Source organism: Cnephaeus nilssonii (assembly GCF_951640355.1).
Source record: "Cnephaeus nilssonii genome assembly, chromosome: 20".
Taxonomy (NCBI): domain Eukaryota; kingdom Metazoa; phylum Chordata; class Mammalia; order Chiroptera; family Vespertilionidae; genus Cnephaeus; species Cnephaeus nilssonii.
Window position 1 is genome coordinate 43,248,974 of NC_137091.1, and position 19,496 is coordinate 43,268,469.

At 53.9% G+C, this 19,496-nt stretch overlaps 1 protein-coding gene across 1 annotated transcript; it reads left to right on the top strand.

The window, feature by feature from the left end:
- Positions 1-3,113: 3,113 nt before the first annotated feature.
- Positions 3,114-14,376, top strand: C5AR1 (complement C5a receptor 1). The gene is made up of 2 exons (XM_079799798.1): positions 3,114-3,304; positions 12,892-14,376. The coding sequence occupies exons 1-2, from the start codon at positions 3,302-3,304 to the stop codon at positions 13,951-13,953; spliced, it is 1,065 nt and encodes a 354-aa protein (XP_079655924.1). The 5' UTR covers positions 3,114-3,301; the 3' UTR covers positions 13,954-14,376.
- The last annotated feature ends 5,120 nt before the right edge of the window (positions 14,377-19,496 follow it).

Sequence of the window (19,496 nt, forward strand, 5' to 3'; positions counted from 1 at the left end):
GCTTTATAGGTTGGGACCCACTGTCCAGGAGGAGGATGCAGGGATGTTTTCTCTAAACACTATGGCAGTAGTTCCCAGTGGTGAATGCCGTCTTTCAGTATCTAATAACTACAATATGAAATGTTCTCATCATTTCACCCTCCCTGAGAGGCGTGGACATACTAAGCGGCCGGCTGGGTGGTTTCTGATTGGTGGGGGGGTAACTGTTTACTCATCTATCCCTGTCAACAGCACCGGGGGCCTTGTTCTGAGGACGACTGACCGTCTTTATGCCCCTGAAACATCACAGGGTCCAAACCAAAGGAGACCTTCTCCCAGCCGTGGCATCGACTACAACGATGATCTCCACCTGGGGAGCCCAGCTGAGTGTATTGCTTTGACCATGTTTGTTATGCTGGTAATGGTGGGCTCTGTGCCGCGCCAGCACGGCCAAGGGTGAACCCGAGGGGGGGCGATAAGAGGATTGAGAAAAGATAGACAAGAGAAGGAAAGCTGGGACTCAGTGGGACTCAGTGGGGAGCCAGCAGCACCATGTCTTGTCTTTATTTTATAGCCGATGCCACGAGGCAAAGGAAGGGCGTGGTCAAGATGTTTACAGAATTCTCCTGGGTTTCGATCCCACTCAACTACATGCACCTGATCAAACTTTGTTTACTTACAGCCCACATCACTGAGGCACGTGGGGCCACGTGTTCGGACCATAGGTTCAAGCTGACAACTACAGCTGTTGGCTATCATTGTGCTGGGAGGGCCCTGCCCTCCAAGCTGGGACTTGCACGTGGCCACGAGGGGACTGTGCCCTCTCGTCAGTCCGAGGCTTGAACCTGTCCAAACGCTGTAGCCGCGCCCCACAAGGCTCCGTAATGTAGAGGTGACCTGGCTGGCGTGTATCATGGTAAAAGCCCTGAATACCACTTCCAGAGCCGTGTATGGGATCAATCAAGAGCTGAGCCCGGTCCGGGAGGCAGTTTTAGAGAATCAGGCTGCGATAGGTTACTTGCTTCGGGGCATTACCACGGCTGTGAGGAACGGAAAGGAATGTGCTGCTTTAATCTTTCTGACAATTCTCAGTGGATAGAAAACAACATTCAACACATTAGGAAAAGCATCTCCAAGGTAAAACAACAAGAAGGGTTTTTTGGATTTGACGTATCCAACCTAACTTCCTGGCTACCCAGCCTGTCTGGGTTGCGGGAATTCCTTTTAGGTTTTCTCCTGTTTATTTATTTTTTGTAGTCTGATAGCTCGCTGCTGTATTCGACGTCTCCCTCTTTGTAGATCCTGCATTTGCTGTAATCCATCCCCAAGTGCTGCTTTCAAGGTAGAAGCAGAGGCAGTCCAGCAGGGTGAGACTTTTCATCTAAAACCAATCTCATAGCGATGAGATGATAGAAATAGCAGTAGAGAAATGCTAGGGGCAGAAGTAGAATATTGGAGACCGACTATAATTATCCTATATAATAAAAACCTAATATGCAAAGTGTCCTGTCATCCAGTTGGCCGTTCAACGAATCAAAAGCATAATATGCTAATGATATGCTAAGGCTGCTCAACTGCTCGCTATGATGTGCACTGACCACCAGGGGGCAGATGCTCTGACTGGTTGGTTAGCTTCCTGCTGGGGTCTGGCTGATCGGGACTGAGTGAAACAGGAGCCCTCCCACGATCCCTCCCTAGCTGGCCAACCTCCCGCGTCCCTCCCTGGCCCTGATTGTGCACCGATGGGGTCCCTTGGCCTGGCCTGTGCCCTCTCACAATCTGGGACCCCTCAGGGGATGTCAGAGAGCTGGTTTCGGCCCGATTCCACAGGCCAGGCCGAGGGACCCCACTGGTGCAGGAATTCGTGCACTGGGCCGCTAGTAAGAAATATTAATCATGCTCTGTTGCCCTAGCTCTGTGGTTGGCAAACTGCGGCTCGCGAGCCACATGCGGCTCTTTGGCCCCTTGAGTGTGGCTCTTCCACAAAATACCACGGCCTGGGCGAGTCTATTTTGAAGAAGTGGCGTTAGAAGAAGTTTAAGTTTAAAAAATGTGGCTCTCCAAAGAAATTTCAATCGTTGTACTGTTGCTATTTGGCTCTGTTGACTAATGAGTTTGCCAACCACGGCCTTAGCTGGTTTGGCTCAGTGGATAGAGCGTTAGCCTGCTGACTGAAGGGTCCCAGGTTCGATTCTGGTCAGGGGCACGTGCTCTGGTTGCAGGCTCGATCCCCAGCTGCTTGCGGGAGGCAATCAATCGATGTGTCTCACACCAGTGTTTCCCTCTCTCTGCCTCTCCCCCTCCTTCCCACTCTCTCTAAAAATCAATGGAACAATATCCTCCGGTGAGGATTAACAAACAAACAAAAAACAAATGGATGTCTTGCTCTCTCTCAAACCAATAATTAAAAAATAAAAAACAATTAATCATGCTCTGTGAACCGCGATTGTTTTGTTCTGATTAGAGAAGGCGCATTCTAACCTGGCTGGGAGCTGCACGGGGGACCTGGGAGCTCCCCTGGGAATCTGGCTCACCCCCCACATCCGGGAGCTGCTCATTATCCTGGAAAGAGTAACAACCTTGTTGCAGAAACCAGGGGCACAAGCCCTTTGCATGCCACCAGCCCGTTGCAAACCCTGAGCCAGCATTCCCTGAAAGTGCCCGTTTTGCATACCCCCACTCTTATCCCTTTTGCCGACTTCTCCAAGAAATCTTCATCCTTCTGCCCAATGTGAGCGGCTGGCTTATGGGGGGCTGTGGAGCAGATTCTTGTGGATGACCTGCCGCTCTCCCTTCCTGCCGGCAGGATTGGAATAAACGCTCACGTGTGATTCAACGCTGTCTCTGCCGAATTGGCTCAAGCAGTGACTGGCAGCCCAGACCCATGATGGTCCGGTTTCATTCGGGCCTCCAAGCAACCTGCTCGGGAGGCTGGGCTCCCTCCCCCCTGCCCGGGACCTCAGGGCGGTCAGGCAGGCTGGACGCCTAGGCTTCTTGGCGTCGGGGCCCTAGAAGGAGAGGGAGAGGGAGAGATGGTCTCAAATGGGGAACCCCAGCTCAGAGCGGGGCCGGGTGTAAACCGGGCAGGCACCTCTCCCATCTGGCTGGGGCGGGAGGGGACTGCGCTCGGAGCCCTGACCTCTGCTCCCCTCGCCGCCCCACAGGCGCCCCGGCCAGGGTACCCAGGGTGCAGACCAATGAGGACCTCAGGGCAGAGGGACGGGTCATTTCCTTCCTGCTTATCTGCACCTCCCGTAGGGCCATAAAAACCACAGACCTCGGCAGGAGGGCCCCGGCCCGCGGAGAACTAGGGAGACCGAACATGGTGAGTCCAGAAGGGGGGTGGGTGCCGGGACCTTTGCTCTCTCTTTCTGGCAGCCCCTCCTCAACTCCTCCTTCCCCCCACAACTCTCCCTGTGGCCCTGTCGTCCATTTCTCCCCTTCTCCCCTGGCCCTCAGCTCAGGCTCGCACACTCCTGCTAAGGAGTAAGACTGTCCAGGAGTCAGCGTGAGGCCTCGGAGCTGGGACCCATGCATTCCCCAGGGCGGGGCGTTTGTGCCTCGGAGGGCCTCCTAAGTATGATGGCTTTCTCCCTCAAGTGGAGGATCCAGGCACGGCCTCTGGGCAGCTGCGGGGCAGGAGCCAAGGTGGGGAGGCTGCAAGGAGCCGCTTGGGAAGGAGGGTTGAAGGGACTGACCTGGGCATTCGGTGTTCTGAATTGTAGAGACAGGGAAACTGAGGCAGGAGCGGAGAGGACCCTGTGACTGAACGGCAGGGCTCCGCCGCTTGGGGAGCGGGGTTCCAGAGCCAGACGTGGTGGCCGCTGCAAGGCAGTTTTATTTAGTTGCAACAAGTGAAGGAGACGGGGTTCCTATCCAAAGCTCCGCCTGCGGGAGAGGGGCTCAGCCTTTGCTTAGACGGGCTGTTCGGTCAATTACGTGTTGATTTCTTCTGCGCCTTTGGCTGCAGGTCACAGGTTGCGTTTCTGTCAAGCTCATTCTGTGCACAGTCTGTCTGCAAAGTACGGGGCTGTCCTTTAACTTTGAGCAAGAAGAGCATTTAGTGGGAACCGCTCAGACGGTGAGGTCCTTGTCGGATCGGAGAGCCCGGGGCCTTTGGTGGCTGGTGGCACAGCCGGGCCGTTCCCCGGGTTCTGAGTGTCCGAGGGAGGCCGCGCCCAGGCGCTGAGTGTGGCGAGGCCGGGCTGTGATTTAGCACCTGCTGCGCTCAGAGCTCTCGTCTTGCTTCATCGGGGGAAGGGGAAGTGGGGTTGCTTCACCCCCTCACTTCACCTTTTAGACCCTGCTCGTGCCGACAGGACTTCCGAACAGGGACCCCGGTGAGCTTCGACTTCTGGTTCTGTCTGTAAACTGGTCCCCAGTGCCAGAGGGTGTGACGTGAAGGGCCACTCTCCCTGCCCTCCTCAGGGCCTCAGGCTCCTTGTCACTGCTCCTCTGAGGCAACCGTGGACACCAGCTCACGGCGGATCCTTCCAGAAACACCCCACAGGTGCTCAAGGACGGAGGCCACGTCCGGCCTTCTCCGTGCTCTTCAGTCTTCCCACTTCTCTTTCTCTTCTTGGTCGCGCCCCCCTCTTCCCCCCGCCCCCCCCCTCAATCCACGCTCCCGCCTTCACGGGCCTGGATCCCTGCTCCAGCCCCCGCTCTGGTCCCCACCTCCTGACAGTGGCCAGAGCCATCTTTCTGAACTGAATGCTAACCCAGTCCCTCTGCAGCTCAAAGACCATCCATGGCTCCCCATTACCCCAGGATAAAATGCAAATTCGTTAACATGGCATCTGTGGGTCTCCCAGCCTCCTCTGGGCCACCTGCCAGCCGTGCCGGCCTTCCGCGTTTTGGTGCGCAGCACAGCCCCTGCCTCTCACCGCGTGGCTTTCCGCCTTGAAACGGTGCCCCGGGCTCTCACGGCACTTTAAGGCTGGCAGCCTCTCAGAGAAGGCTCTGGAGTTCAGCTCTCAGAAGTTCTCTGCCCCCCTGCTAACTGTGAGGACTCGGGGCTCTTACATTCTCGGCCGCCTCAGTGTTCTCATCTGGGAAATGGGTGTTGCAAGAGCAGCAACCCTCATGGGGTTGTTCTGTGGGTTAGAGGAGATAGGACATGAAAAGGGCGGAGACCAGAGCTTGGTGCCTATGATTGCTGTTCTATAAGGAGAGCCGCGGCTCCTCCTTCACCCTGTCCTCCGGTCCATGCATGTCGCCACCCCAGTGCCAGCCACCGCTGCCCCTCACCTCACGGGGACGGTTCCAATCTCCTCTCCTTCCAGCTTCTGTTCTGGAGCCCTGTGTCCACGCAGCCGACCAGGGCTCTTGCCCTGGCACCGTGTTAACGCCTTGCCCTCCGGGTGGCTGGGACATAAAGACGGTCATTCGCGAATGAATGACCGGACACCCGGCAAGTGCTGGGACAGTGGCCGGCGGCATAGGCGGCCTCGGCCCCCACACCAGCCACGGGCGGCTGCCGAAATTCAATTCCAATGACACAATCACAAGTCCAGTTCCTCCGATGCATCGGCCACAGTTCACGCCCCCCAGGGTCCCGGACCACCTTGGGCAGAGCGCCCTGGGCATGGTGCTGTGGCTTTGTTCCTCCGGACCGGCCTCCCTACGGAGCGCGCCCGGATCGGTTCCCTCTCCTTGCAGACCCTGACTTCCTGCCAGGAAAGTCGGGGAGCGCTTCCCCGGCCTGTGAATGTGTGTGCGAGGAGGAAGTAGCCGCAGACTCTTCTGAAACGAAAACGCCTGGATTCTACGTGAGACCCACAGTGCGGGGTGGGCGTGCCCTCGCTGGTAGGGGTCTGCATCCGAGAAGCACAAAGCACATCTGGTGACAGCTTCCTTCCGGTGCCTGCCCCCCACTGCCTGCTCCTGGGCACCACTCTGCCAGGGCCCTCTGTCTGCTTCTTTGTTTTTCTTTTAAAAACAATATGTTTTATTGATTTTTTTTTTACAGAGAGGAAGGGAGAGGGATAGAGAGTTAGAAACATCGATGAGAGAGAAACATCGATCAGCTGCCTCCTGCACACCCCCTACTGGAGATCAAGCCCGCAACCCGGGCATGTGCCCTTGACCGGAACTGAACCCGGGACCCTTCAGTCCGCAGACTGACGCTCTATCCACTGAGCCAGACCGGCTAGGGCCTCTGTCTGCTTCTGGAACCAGACTGAACGCAGGCACACACACGGGGATGGAGAGAATGATGGAGACAGAGCGGGAGGGGGAGGGGCAGGGAGAAAGAGGGGGGGCCAGTTCGTTTCCTCTTTCGTTGGGAGCATTACACCCTCCTTGGTCCGCGCTTTGTTGTTTCACCTCGATCTCCGCGCTCTTTCCCCATCAGGGCCTCACTTCCTCATTCTTTTTGGTGGTTGCATAGTATTCTGTTGCCCGGATGGGCCGGGTCCCCGGTTGCTGGGCACCTCGGTTATGTCTCATCGGCGATCAGCGAGCGGTTTGAGAGGTCCCGGGGGCGGGAACCGCAGTGTTTGAATCAGCATCTTTTGTCCGCGTCATGAGAGGACAGAGCCCAGGGCGCTTTGTCAGCTGATGAGAGGAGGGATGACGCGTGTGGGCATGAGGAGCGGGGTGGTAGCGGGGGAGGCTCCCTTTTTGGGGTCTGACTCATTCTGCAGCCAAGGGTGGCAGTTCGCTTGTGCAACCAGCAGAGGAAAGTTAGCCTGATGCGGACATTCACAATATTTAACAACCGGCACACGCACCCCCTTCCTGCCCGCCCCCCCCCCCAAAAAAAAATGGCAGGGAATGGGGCCTCTTGCTGTGCCTGGCATTAACCTTTCTTGACTGGAGCTTGGGGACCCGGAAGGGGAGGGTCCCAGAGAAGCAAAAGGGAAAGGCAGGTGCATGGTCAGGGTCAGGGGGGGAGGAGCTGGGGGGGGAGGGCTCAGGGCAGGTCTGTTCACCAGTGGAAACATTGCGACGATTTTAGCTTTCCGTTTTGAAATGTTTTCACACTTTATAGAAAAGTTACAAGAATAATGCCGCCCAAACCCTCCCCTATACTCTTTACCCAGATTCTCCAAATTTGACCTATCGATCGATCGATCTATTCCCCCCCCTCCCCCCCCCCGCCCCCCCCCGCAACCATTTGAGAGTAAATCTGTCTACTTCTCAAGAAGAGGGAAACTCACCTACCAGTTGGTGAGCGCAGCCCAGTCACCCAGGTCGGGAACTTTGACCCCGATGCAGTGCGATTACCTCATCGCAGGCCGCACCCAGACACGCTCAATTGTCCGAATGACGCCGTTTAGAGCAAATTTGTTTTCCCTGCCCCAGGCTCCAGTCCAACGGGTCACATGGTCCTGGCTCTTTAGTCCCCACTCACCTGGACAGTCCCTCAGCCCTTCCTGTCTTATGACACTGGCATTTCTTGGGGAATTGAATAAAATCCACACGATCTGTAATTTGCCGTTTTAAAGTGTACACCTCAGTGTCAGTTAGTACGTCCATGGTGCTGTGCAAGCGTCACCTCTAGCTGGGTGCAGAATATTTCAGCACCCCCAAAGTTAACCCCGTACCCATTGGACCAGGTGTCCTCAAACTACGGCCCGCGGGCCACATGAGGGTGTTTCTGCCGTTTTGTTTTTTTACTTCAAGATAAGATATGTGCAGTGTGTATAGGAATTTGTTCATAGTTTTTTTTTAAACTATAGTCCGGCCCTCCAATTGTCTGAGGGACAGTGAACTGGCCCCCTGTTTAAAAAGTTTGAGGACCCCTGCATTAGACGGTCACTCCCCATTCCTTCCTCCCGCCCCTGGCAACCATTAACCCCCCCACCCCCGGCCCCATCTCTATGGATTTGCCTTTCTGGACGTAGCAGACACAGGGCATCATACAATACGTGACCATCTGTGTCCGGCTTCTTTCACTCAGCACATGTTCTCAAGCCTCATCCACATTGTATCCTGCATCAGTACCCCACCCCCTTTTCACGGCTGAGTAATACTCCACGGCACAGCTCTGCCCGGCTCACCCACTCCCCAGCGGCATTGAATAATGTAACCACTGGTATGGCTCCTTTGAATAATATAACCACTGGTATGGCTCTCCCAGCAAGTGCCCCTGACCATCCGCCGGGCCCACTTCAGGGTGACGTAAAAGGACTAGAAAAAAAAAGATTGATTCAGAGAAAGATCTCAGTTCTTTGGTAATCATAATGTTGGTTAAGAATACTAACATCGGCTGCCATTTCTTGGCCTTCTATTGTATGCCAGGCACTGAGCACGTTTTATCTTATTTAATCCACAAGGTGGGTATGAACCTCAGCCCACAAATTAGATTCGTGTTAATTTTTTTTTTTGGCAAAAATTACTTCATCGGTGGTGCTGGGTCCTTCCGACTGCCTCACCCCAGATAGCACAGGAAGCCTCGTTCTTCTTGGGGTGCTGGGTTGATTGCTGGGCTCGGGGTGCCAGCCCTACCTATTGGTTGTCAAGTTCCTGTCAGTCTTTCACCTGATGGCTTTAGTCAGATGTCGATGTTCACCATCCAAATCCATTATTTCCTGAATCCTAGCATTCCTCCTGCAGCTGTTCTTCTTAGACCAGTAGCCCTGAGCACGAATCCGTGGGCCAGTAGCTCGCCAGTAGCTCGCTGCCGCCCTCCAGTAACTCTCCATCTGCTGCCCCGCCCTCCTGTAGCTCCCCCAACCCCCCCCCCCCCGCCCCCTCCTCCTCCTGTTGCTCGCTGCCCCACCCTCCTGCTGATCCGTGATCTGGTCATTACGCAGTCGGTTGTTAGGCTTCACGGCGTAAGGACCATTTGCATGTTACATCTTTATTATATAGGATTCTTCTCTAGAGAACCACTTTCCGCCCTGGCTGGTTTGGCTCAGTGGATAAATTGTAGGCCCTCGGGCTGAAGGATCCCAGGTTCGATGCTGGCTACCACCGTTGCAGGCTCTATACCCAGCGCTGTTCAGAGCGTGTGCGAGAGGCAACCAACCTGTGTGTCTCTCTCACATTGATGTTTCTCTCTCTCTCTCTCTCTCTCTCTCTCTCTCTCTCTCTCTCTCTCTCTCTCCTCCCTTTCACACTCTCTAAAAATCAATGAGGAAATATCCTCAGGTGAGGATTAACAAACAAAAAAGAATTAAGAACCACTTTCCCACCCTGACTCTTACTCTATACACAAATGGCAGGATAAATGCTTGATTCCTCCCTTTCCAGAACATGAAGGTGACTAATGGGTTTGCTTGTTTTTAGTATTGTTGTGAACTCAGATCTTTATATATTAACCAGAGGCCCGGAGCCTGAATTCATGCACCCGTAGGGTCCCTCGGCCTGGCCTGAGCCCTCTCAAAACCCGGGACCCCTCGGGGGATGTCAGAGAGCTGGTTTCATCCTGATTCCCGCAGGCCAGGCCCAGGGACCCCACCGGTGCATGATTGGGGCCAGGGAGGGATCGAGGGAGGGCTCCAGGGCGTGTCCGGCCATCTCACCCAGTCCCGATTGGCTGGACCCCAGCAGCAAGCTCACCTACCAGTCAGAGCATCTGCCCCCTGGTGGTCAGTGCCCATCATAGTGACTGGTCGAATGGTTGGACACTTAGCATATTAGGCTTTTATTATATAGGATGTGTTTCATTCCCTCATAGTTCTTCTTATTATCAGGTATTCAAATTGTCCCGTCTTTGACTAGTGGGAGCCTTTTCAGACTGTCTCTTGTATCTCTTTGACATTTCCCCATTAAAAATGTCCTTACTTTCTGAGAGGTTCTAAGGTCAACTTATCTATTTCCTGTCCCAGAACAGGAATCAACCCTTCTCCAAGGAGTCCTGGCTCGTTTGAATGGCAAATGGTAATTAGAGACCATAATCTTTGTTCTTTTTTAAAATTAATTTAATCCTTACCCAAGGATATTTTTCCATTGATTTTTAGGAAGAATGGAAGAGAGAGGGAAAGACAGAGAGAAACATCAATGTGAGAGAAACACATCAATTGGTTGCCTCCTGCATGTGCCCTGACCAGGACTGGGTGGAGGGAGGAGCTTGCCACCAAGGAATGTACTCTTGACCACAATCGAACCCAGGGCCCTTTAGTCTGCAGGCCAATGCTTTATCCACTGGGCCAAACCAGATTGGGCTAAAATGGATTTTTAGAGAGAGGGAGGGAGAGAGAGAGAGAAAGAAAAACAGAGAAATGTTGATTTGTTGTTCTAGTATTTACTCATTCATTGGTTGCTTCTTGTATGTGCCCTGGGGCAGAGAATCAAACCTTGGTGTATCGAGGTGATACTCTAACCAATTTTAAACATTTAAAAAAAATATTTTTTAAACATATTTTATTGATTTTTTTACAGAGAGGAAGAGAGAGGGATAGAGAGTTAGAAATGCCAGTGTCATAAGACAGGAAGGGCTGAGGGACTGTCGATGAGAGAGCAACATCAGCTGCCTCCTGCACACTCCCCACTGGGAATGTGCCTGCAATCAAGGTACATGCCCTTGACTGGAATCGTACCTGGGACCTTTCAGTCCACAGGCCGATGCTCTATCCACTGAACCAAACCAGCTAGGGCAGTGGTCGTCAAACTCACTAGTCAACAGAGCCAAATATCAACAGTACAACGATTGAAATTTCTTTTGAGAGCCAAATTTTTTAAACTTAAACTTCTTCTAATGCCACTTCTTCAAAATAGACTCGCCCAGGCCGTGGTATTTTGTGGAAGAGCCACACTCAAGGGGCCAAAGAGCCGCATGTGGCTTGCGAGCAGCAGTTTGCCGACCATGGGGTTAGGGCTAAACATTTTTAATTTAAAATTTAAAAATGTTTCCACCATGGATTTAAAAAAAATTAAATTTAGTGGGGTCACATTGGTTAATCACCTTTATAAATTTCACAACTTTATAATGTGACATCTGCATACTCCATTGCATGCTCCCCACTCAAAGTCTTGTCTCTTCTATCACCTTGTATTCGACCCCCCTTACCCTCTTCTTCGCCCCTCTCCCCTCCCCGCTGACCCTCCTTTCCCTCTGGTAACCACCATTTTGTTGCCTGTAACTAAGAATTTGTTTTGTTTGTGGCTTTGCTTTCTTTTACAATCTAGTTTTTAATTTTTTTTCCAATTCCAGGTAACATTCCATATTATTTTATATTAGTTTTAGGTGTACAGCGTAGTGGTTAGACATTGATATGATTCACGAAATGATTCCCTATTATTAAATCTACTACCACCTGGCACCATACACAGTTATTACAATACTAGAGGCCCGTTGCAGGAAGATTCCTGCAAGAATAGGGCTTCCTGTATCGGTCTCCGCTGCCCCACCAGCTTCCCTTCCTTCTCCGCCGCCCCGCTTGCTTCTCCGCAGCTTTGCTCCCTTCTGCAGTGCTTGGCTTCCTTCTATGCTGTCTTCAGTCTTGCTCTGTGCCTGGATATGCAAATTAACCGCCATCTTGGTTGGGTTAATTTGCATACACGCACCTGATTGGCTTGTGGGCGTGGCTTGTGGGTGTAGCGGAGGTACGGTCAATTTGCATGTTTCTCTTTTATTAGATAGGATTATTATTGTTGATGTTAATCCTCACTGGAGGATATTTTTCCATTTATTTTTAGAGAGTAGAAGGGAGGAGGAGAGACAGTGAGAGAGAAACATCGATGAGACACATCGATTGGTTGCCTCCCACACGAGCCCCAGGGATTGAGCCTGCAACCAAGGTACACGCTCTTGACCGAAATTGAACCAGGGACCCTTCAGTCTGTAGACTAACGCTCTATCCACTGAGCCAAACCGGCTAGGGTAACACTTGTGTTCTTTCCACATCGTGGCTATTGTACATGAACATAGGGGTACGTGCATCTAGTGCAATAAATGTTTTTGATCCTTTAAAATATTGCTTTACGGCATTATTTGTCTTGGTGACTCCATCTTTCCATGCCCCACCTCTCCCCCTGCCTTAAAGGCTGTGCCTGAGTACGCAGGGCCCCGGGGAACCACTGCCTGCTCCAGGGCGCCACTCCCAGACAGAACACAGAGCTGCCCCCGTGGGTGGCAGGCAGCAAAAGGGGGTGATGTGGTGGTGAGGGGTAACCCCAGTTACAGCATCGCAGTGTGTGGGTGATGTTAAGCATGTCTAACAAGCAACGTGTCATGGGTGGTGACCACAACTCACAGCAAGCCTCGGCGTTAATCATTTGATTGCTGAATCGTGGGGATGTCCAGGGACTTCACGGGGAGGTGGCGAGGGGAGGAGGGTCCGGGAGTCCAATTGGCATGGAAGAATTTTCCATCTTATCTAAGAATAGACAAACATGTAAATTGACCGTACCTCCGCTACGCACGCAGCCAATCAGGAGTGAGTATGCAAATTAACCCAACAAAGATGGTGGGTTAATTTGCATATGCAGGCGCAGAGCGGCCAGGAGGGGCGGGACACCTGCTATGAAGGGGAGGGGGGGCGGTGGAGGGAGCTACAGGAGCGGTGCTCCAGCCGGGAGCGAGGGCTTGCAGGCTCCTGGGTGGCTGGGAGCGAAGCCAGGGGAAGGAAGGCCTATTCTTGCATGAATATTGTGCAACGGGCCTCTAGTCTATAATAATAAAAGTGTAATATGCTAATTAGACCGGACATCCTTCAGGACGACCTTTCGGACAAAGCTGGGGCTGCAAGGGAAGCCCGGGTCCCGGGTGCCTGGTGGCGGTCGCAGGGGGGGGGGGAGCCAGTGCCAGCAGCCCAGGGAAGGAAGGCCTACTCTTGCACGAATTTCATGCACTGGGCCTCTAGTATTTTAGTCAGTGATGTGACACCCCTGCTGACTCTCAGCAGACCCCCATTTCCTGGAGAAACCTGGGGTGATGGCCTCAAAGCCACGCGGTTCTGAGGGACCCCCAGGCACCTGTCTGCGGACTCACCTTCTCCCTGCCTCTCTGCTTCCACCCAGGACCCCCTGGAAAACGACACCTATGACTATAGCAATTATGATGCCTACACCGTGGACCCCAGGAGCTCAGTGGATAACTCTTCCCACATCCCGAGGCTGAGCGCCCCGGACGTGCTTGCCCTGGTGATCTTTGCGGTGGTCTTCCTGGTGGGAGTGCCCGGCAACATCATGGTGGTGTGGGTGACGGGGTGCGAGGCCCGGCGAGCCATCAATGCCATCTGGTTCCTCAACCTGGCCATGGCGGACCTGCTCTCCTGCCTGGCGCTGCCCATCCTGTTTGTGACGAACCTGCATCACAATCACTGGTATTTTGGGGACACCGCCTGCCACATCCTCCCTTCGCTCCTCCTGCTCAACCTGTTCGCCAGCATCTTGCTCCTGGCCGCCATCAGCGCCGACCGCTTTCTGCTGGTGTTCAACCCCATCTGGTGTCAGAACTACCGAGGGGCCTCGCTGGCCTGGGTGGCCTGTGCCGTGGCCTGGGGCCTGGCCCTGCTGCTGACCATCCCCTCCTTTGTGTACCGGAAGGTGAACATACAGCACTTCCCCTCCAAGACGGAGTGTGGCCTTAGCTACGGCAGCAACGGCGCCCACAAGGGGAGGGCCGTGGCCACCGTCCGGCTGGTCGTGGGCTTCCTGTGCCCGCTGGTGACCCTCACCATCTGCTACACCTTCCTCCTGCTCCGGGCCTGGAGCCGCAGCGCCACGCGCTCCACCAAGACGCTCAAGGTGGTGGTGGCGGTGGTGGCCAGCTTCTTCGTCCTCTGGCTGCCCTACCAGGTGTCCGGGATGCTGCTGGCCTTCCTGGACAAGAACCACAGCCACTTCAAAGTCGTGTCCCGGTTCGACGCCCTGTGCGTCTCCATCGCCTACGTCAACAGCTGCATCAACCCCATCATCTACGTGGTTGCCGCCCAGGGCTTTCAGGCCCGGGTCCTCAAGTCCCTCCCCGCCAGGCTGCGGAACGTGCTGACCGAGGAGTCCACGGGCAGGGAGTCCAAGTCCTTCACGTCCAAGTCCTTCACGCTCTCCACGGGGGACCAGAAGAGCCAGGCGGTGTAGGGGGCACCTGCCCGCCCCTCTGCCTTCCTTCTGCTCCGTTCTCTTCTGCTTCTTTCAGCTCAGCCCTGGGTGAGCCGGGGGGGGGGGGCTTCAGGGAGCTCTCCGCCATCCTTCCTCATTTCCACGACCAGCAAAGCCTGCCTGCTGGGGCCACACAACCTTTCTCTTCCCCTAAGGACGTAGAAAAACAGACACCAATATGCCAGGAGTTGCCCTGGTCGGCTGGGCTCAGTGGACAGAGCGTTGGCCTGCGGACTGAAGGGTCCCGGGTTCGATTCCAGTCAAGGGCACGTGCCTGGGTTTCGGGCTCAATCCTTGGCAGGAGGCAGCCGATCAATGATTCTCTCTCATCATTGATGTTTCTCTCTCTCTCCTTCCCTCTCCCTTCCTCCCTGAAATTAATAAAAATATATAATAAAAAACCCCTACATGGACCTACTAAGCTTCTGAAAGTGAGTTGATTTCAAGAAAAAAAGAAGTTAAAATGTTGCTTAAATGGGCTTTAAAACAGTTTTAAGTAAAAAGGTGGCATGTGGTTATGGAGGAAACCCCGATGAGGAAGGTGGAGCGGGGCAGTCACTGACGGGGCACCTCCAGGCCGTGTGGTCGTGGAGGAATTTGTCTTTTTATTTTGTGAACTACTGTTCAATTGCACTTAAACTTTTTATTTGGACACACTGTAGACTCCCGTGCAGTTATCAGTCAGAACAGAGGGGTCTGTTCCCCTTGACCACTTCCCTCAGTAGGAACATCTTGCAAAACCAAGTGGCGAAATCACATCCAGGATGTTGACAGTGATACGTGCAGGTAGAGGGCACTTTCATCACCAGGATCCCTCGTGACCCCTTTTTCCTGCCACCCCTACTTTCCTCCACCCTCCTCAGCCTTGTCCCCAACCCCTGGCAACCACCTCCACTTGTACCTGCACCTCCACCTCCTCCTCCACCTCCTCCTCCACCTCCACCTGCTCCTCCTCCTCCTCCTCCTTCTCCTCCTCCTCGACCTTCTCCTCCTCCTTCACCTCCACCTTCCCCTCCACCTCCTCCACCTCCACCTCCACCTCCTCCTCCACCACCTCCATGTCCTCCTCCTCCTCCTCCTCCACCTCTACCTCCTCCACCTCCACCTCCACCTCCTCCTCCACCTCTACCTCTACCTCCTCCTCCACCTCCACCTCCTCCTCTACCCCACCTCCACCTCCTCCTCCACCACCTCCATGTCCTCCTCCTCCTCCTCCTCCACCTCTACCTCCTCCACCTCCACCTCCACCTCCTCCCCCACCTCTACCTCTACCTCCTCCTCCACCTCCACCTCCTCCTCTACCTCCACCTCCACCTCCTCCTCCAACACCTCCATGTCCTCCTCCTCCTCCTCCTTCACCTCTACCTCCTCCACCTCCACCTCCACCTCCTCCCCCACCTCTACCTCTACCTCCTCCTCCACCTCCACCTCCTCCTCCACCTCCACCTCCTCCTCCACCTTCAGCTCCACCTCCACCTCCACCTCCTCCTCCTCCACCTAGACCTCCTCCTCCTCCTCCTCCACCTCCTCCTTCTCCTCCATTGCCACCTCCTCCTCCTCCACCTCCTCCTCTACCTCCTCCTCCTCCACCTAGACCTCTTCCTCCTCCTCCACCTCCTCCTCCACCTCCACCTCCACCTCCTCCTCCACCTCCACCTCCACCTCCTCCTCCACCTCCTCCTCCACCTCCAACTCCACCTCCTCCTCCACCTCCACCTCCACCTCCACCTCCTCCACCTCCACCTCCACCTCCTCCACCTCCACCTCCTCCTCCACCTCCACCTCCACCTCCACCTCCTCCTCCACCTCCACCTGCTCCTTCTCCTCCACCTCCTCCACCTCCACCTCCACCTCCTCCTCCTCCACCTGCTCCTCCTCCTCCAGCTTCTCCTCCACCTCCACCTCCTCCTCCTCCACCTGCTCCTCCTCCTCCATCTCCTCCTCCACCTCCACCTCCACCTGCTCCTCCTCCTCCACCTTCTCCTCCACCTCCACCTCCTCCTCCACCTCCACCTCCACCTGCTCCTCCTCCTCCACCTCCATCTCCTCCTCCACCTCATTTCCACCTTCTCCTCCTCCTCTTCCTCTACCTGCACCTGCACCTGCACCTGCACCTCCACCTCCTTCCTGCGGTTTGCCGCTCTGTTGACTAACGAGTTTGCTGGCCACTGTGTAAGGCATTACCCTTACCCAGAAGTTTTGACTTCACGTTAAAGACATTAGTACATTATTAAAATGTTTTTTAAGTGTTTTTCCCTAGGGCAGTGGTCGGCAAACTCATTAGTCAACAGAGCAGCAAACCGCGGCTCGCAAGCCACCGTTTGTCGACCACTGCCCTAGGAGGACAGGTGCCCTGCCGGGCTCCCCGAAGAGGCCGTGAGTGGCTGTGCATCAAGGTTGTTGAGGGGAAGACCTGAGCCCAGCCACCTGGGTTGGGGGGGGGGGACCTGGGCCCCTGAAGGAAGATCCTGGATGTCCCTTCTACCTCGACTGCCAACATCCTCCTCTGCCCTCCGCCCAGGCTGGCTCCACGCCTGGCTAGTTCTCTCTCTGTCCCTCTATCTCTCTGTCTCCTCCTTCTGTCTGTCTGTCTCTCTCTCTGGTCCTTCCCTGCTTCCCCTGCCGTTTCTCCCTCTGTCCTCACACGTTGGCCTTCTGGAGTTGTCTCTGGAACACGCTTCTCACCTTTTCGATTTCACCATGAACAGCTTTCTTCAGGGTGTGGACGCCACACCCACTCACCTCGCCCACACTGACTTGGCATCTTCTCCTAAACCTCCCCCTCCCCTTGCATCCCTATGCCAGATGCCCCCCTTTCCCCACCCCCACGCCCTGCCTGGTCTAAGTCCTCCATTCTCTCCCACTTGTGTCCCTGCCTCTCCTCCTGCTGCCCGGACTGTTGATAAAAGACCATCCCGGTCCCTATTCTACCTTCCTTCAGGATGCAGCTTCCTCCAGGAAGTCCTCCCTGACTTCTTCCTCTAGCTCCCCACTCTCATGCCCCATCTCTGTTCCCGGCCATCCTCCAGCTTTCCTGGTTGGGGGAGTGAGCTGTAGTGAGATCTTTCCCTCACCCTGATTCGGGAAGGAGTTGCTGTCCCAAGAGCTGTGCCCCACAGCAGTTTTCTAGAAACACTTGGAGGCCAGTGGGTGAGATGTAGGTGGCTTCTCGTCAGCCCCTGCCTGGTGCTGCCCAGCCCTGCCCAGGAGGGAAGTGGGTTGAAGTAGAGGCAATTGCCAAACTTGGGGTTTAGGAATCTGCTGGCTCAACAAGTCGGAAGAAGAAGTGGTGGGGGAAGGAAGTGGATGAGGGTTTTGGCTGAATCAGCTGTTTCCGCCACCAAATCCCTTGCCACCCACCCTCGGTTAGGTCTGATCAAATGATTGAATAGATACCCCTTCCCCTGGGAACTGGCCTTTAGGCCACTTCGCAACGGACATTCCACTTAGACCACACTCCCCTTGCTGAGACCATCATCTCTCCCCTCCAGACTTTCCCAGAATCCGGACCTGCACAGAGAATTCTCCGCCCAGAAAAAGCCCGCCTAGAGTCCTTTAAAACCTCTGACTCCCCGTCTTTGCAGCTGGCGCCATATGGGGGCTCAGCCCATCTGGGTATCCAGATGACCTAATACATTCATAATTCTTCACCCCTTTTGCCCTCGTGCGTTCCTCCTTCGGCGACCCTAACACCCACCTGTTCCCAGGCCTGCTCAGGGCCTTCTCCCCGCCTCTGAGCCACACCCAGCACCTCCGGGGGCCCACTCCAGATTAGCGCTGTGTGGCAGAATGTCACGTGAGCCACACACACACACGCTTTCGCATTTTCCAACAGCCAGGCAAGAGACTAGCAACGAGGAACGGGAAAAAACGAGCTAAAATTAATTTTGGCGATATATTTTATTGACTCAAATATACTTCAAATATCATCTAAATATGGGATCAATATAAAATAACTTTATTTTGAGAGACGTCACATCCTCTCTCTCTCCCTCTCTCTCCCTTTGTACCGAGTCTTGGGAATCTGGTGTGTATTTTACACGCACAGCGCCTCTCACTGAGGCCTAGCACACCTGGAATGCCCAGTACCTCTGGAGCCCTATTCTTCTACGGCGCTGAGGTTCTGGTGTGACATTCCAGAATCCTGTGGTTCCGATAGCCTTTGACTAACATTGCCGGATCCTTTGGGTCAAATGCCCTAGGATTCCAACGTTCTGAGAGTCTGCGATCCTAACACCCGAGCCTTCAGAGACAGAGTCCTTGACCTAGGTGAGGGGTCAGCAAACTCCAGCCAGCAAGCTGTTTGCTTTTATAAATAAAGTTTTATTAGAACACAGCCATGCCCCATTCCCTCTGTGGCTGCTTTATTCTACCGGGAAGATCGAGTAGTTGTGATGGAGACCAGGCGTGACCTCCTGACCAGGAAATGCGAAAATATTTACTCTCTGTCCCTTTACTGAAAAAAGGGACTGACCCCTGACCTGCATAGCAAAGGTTCTAAGACGATTCTAAGACGGGTGGTACTTTACAGATATTTACCGAATTGTTGCGCTTTATAACTTACACATAGGTTCCATACATTCCTTTCCTCACATCAAACATCACTTAATAATATAAATGTTCAGAAGACACTGGTTTCGCCCTGGCCGGTTTGGCTCAGTGGGCAGAGTGTCGGCCTGTGGACTGAAGGGTCTCAGGTTCGATTCCAGGTCCTGGTCTGGGCTCATGTGGGAGGCAACCAATCGATGTGTCTCTCACATCGATGCTTCTCTCTCTCTCTCTCTCTCTCTCTCTCTCTCTCGGTCTCTCCTCTCCCTTCCACTCTCTCTAAAAAAAAAAAAAAAAATCAATAGAAAATATCATTGGGTGAGGATTAACAAAAACCAAACAAAAATGAGACTGTTTTCTCCATTTTAGCCATTCACCCTTTCAGGCTTCTAGAATTCCATTAAATCGCCAAACTTCATCCTATTTTGGTGAGGGGGTGTAAAGTGTCATTTATTTATTACTTTAAAACTTTGTAAAATAGCCCTGGCTGGGTGGCTTAGTTAGTTGGGTCATCAAAAGGTTGCAGTTTTGATCTCTGGCCCCAGTTGGGGCAAATTCGAGAGGGAGCCGAAACTGGTGTGGCTCGGTGGATAGAGCGTCGGCCTGCGGATTGAAGGGTCCCAGGTTCGATTCCGGTCAAGGGCATGTACCTTGGTTGTGGGCACATCCCCAGTAGGGGGTGTGCAGGAGGCAGCTGATCGATGTTTCTCTCTCATTGATGTTTCTAATCCCTCTCTCTTCCTCTCTGTAAAAAATCAATAAAATATATTAAAAAAAAATTTCAGGAGGGAGCCAATCCATGTGTCTCTCTCACATCGATACGTTCTCTCTCTCTCTCTCTTTCTCTCTCTCTCTCTCTCTCTCCCTCCCCCTCCCTCCCTCCCTTTCATTCTCTCTAAAAGTCAATGGAAAAAAATATTCTCAGGTGAGGAGTCACAAAAACAAATAAATATTTGTAAAACATGCACGACATA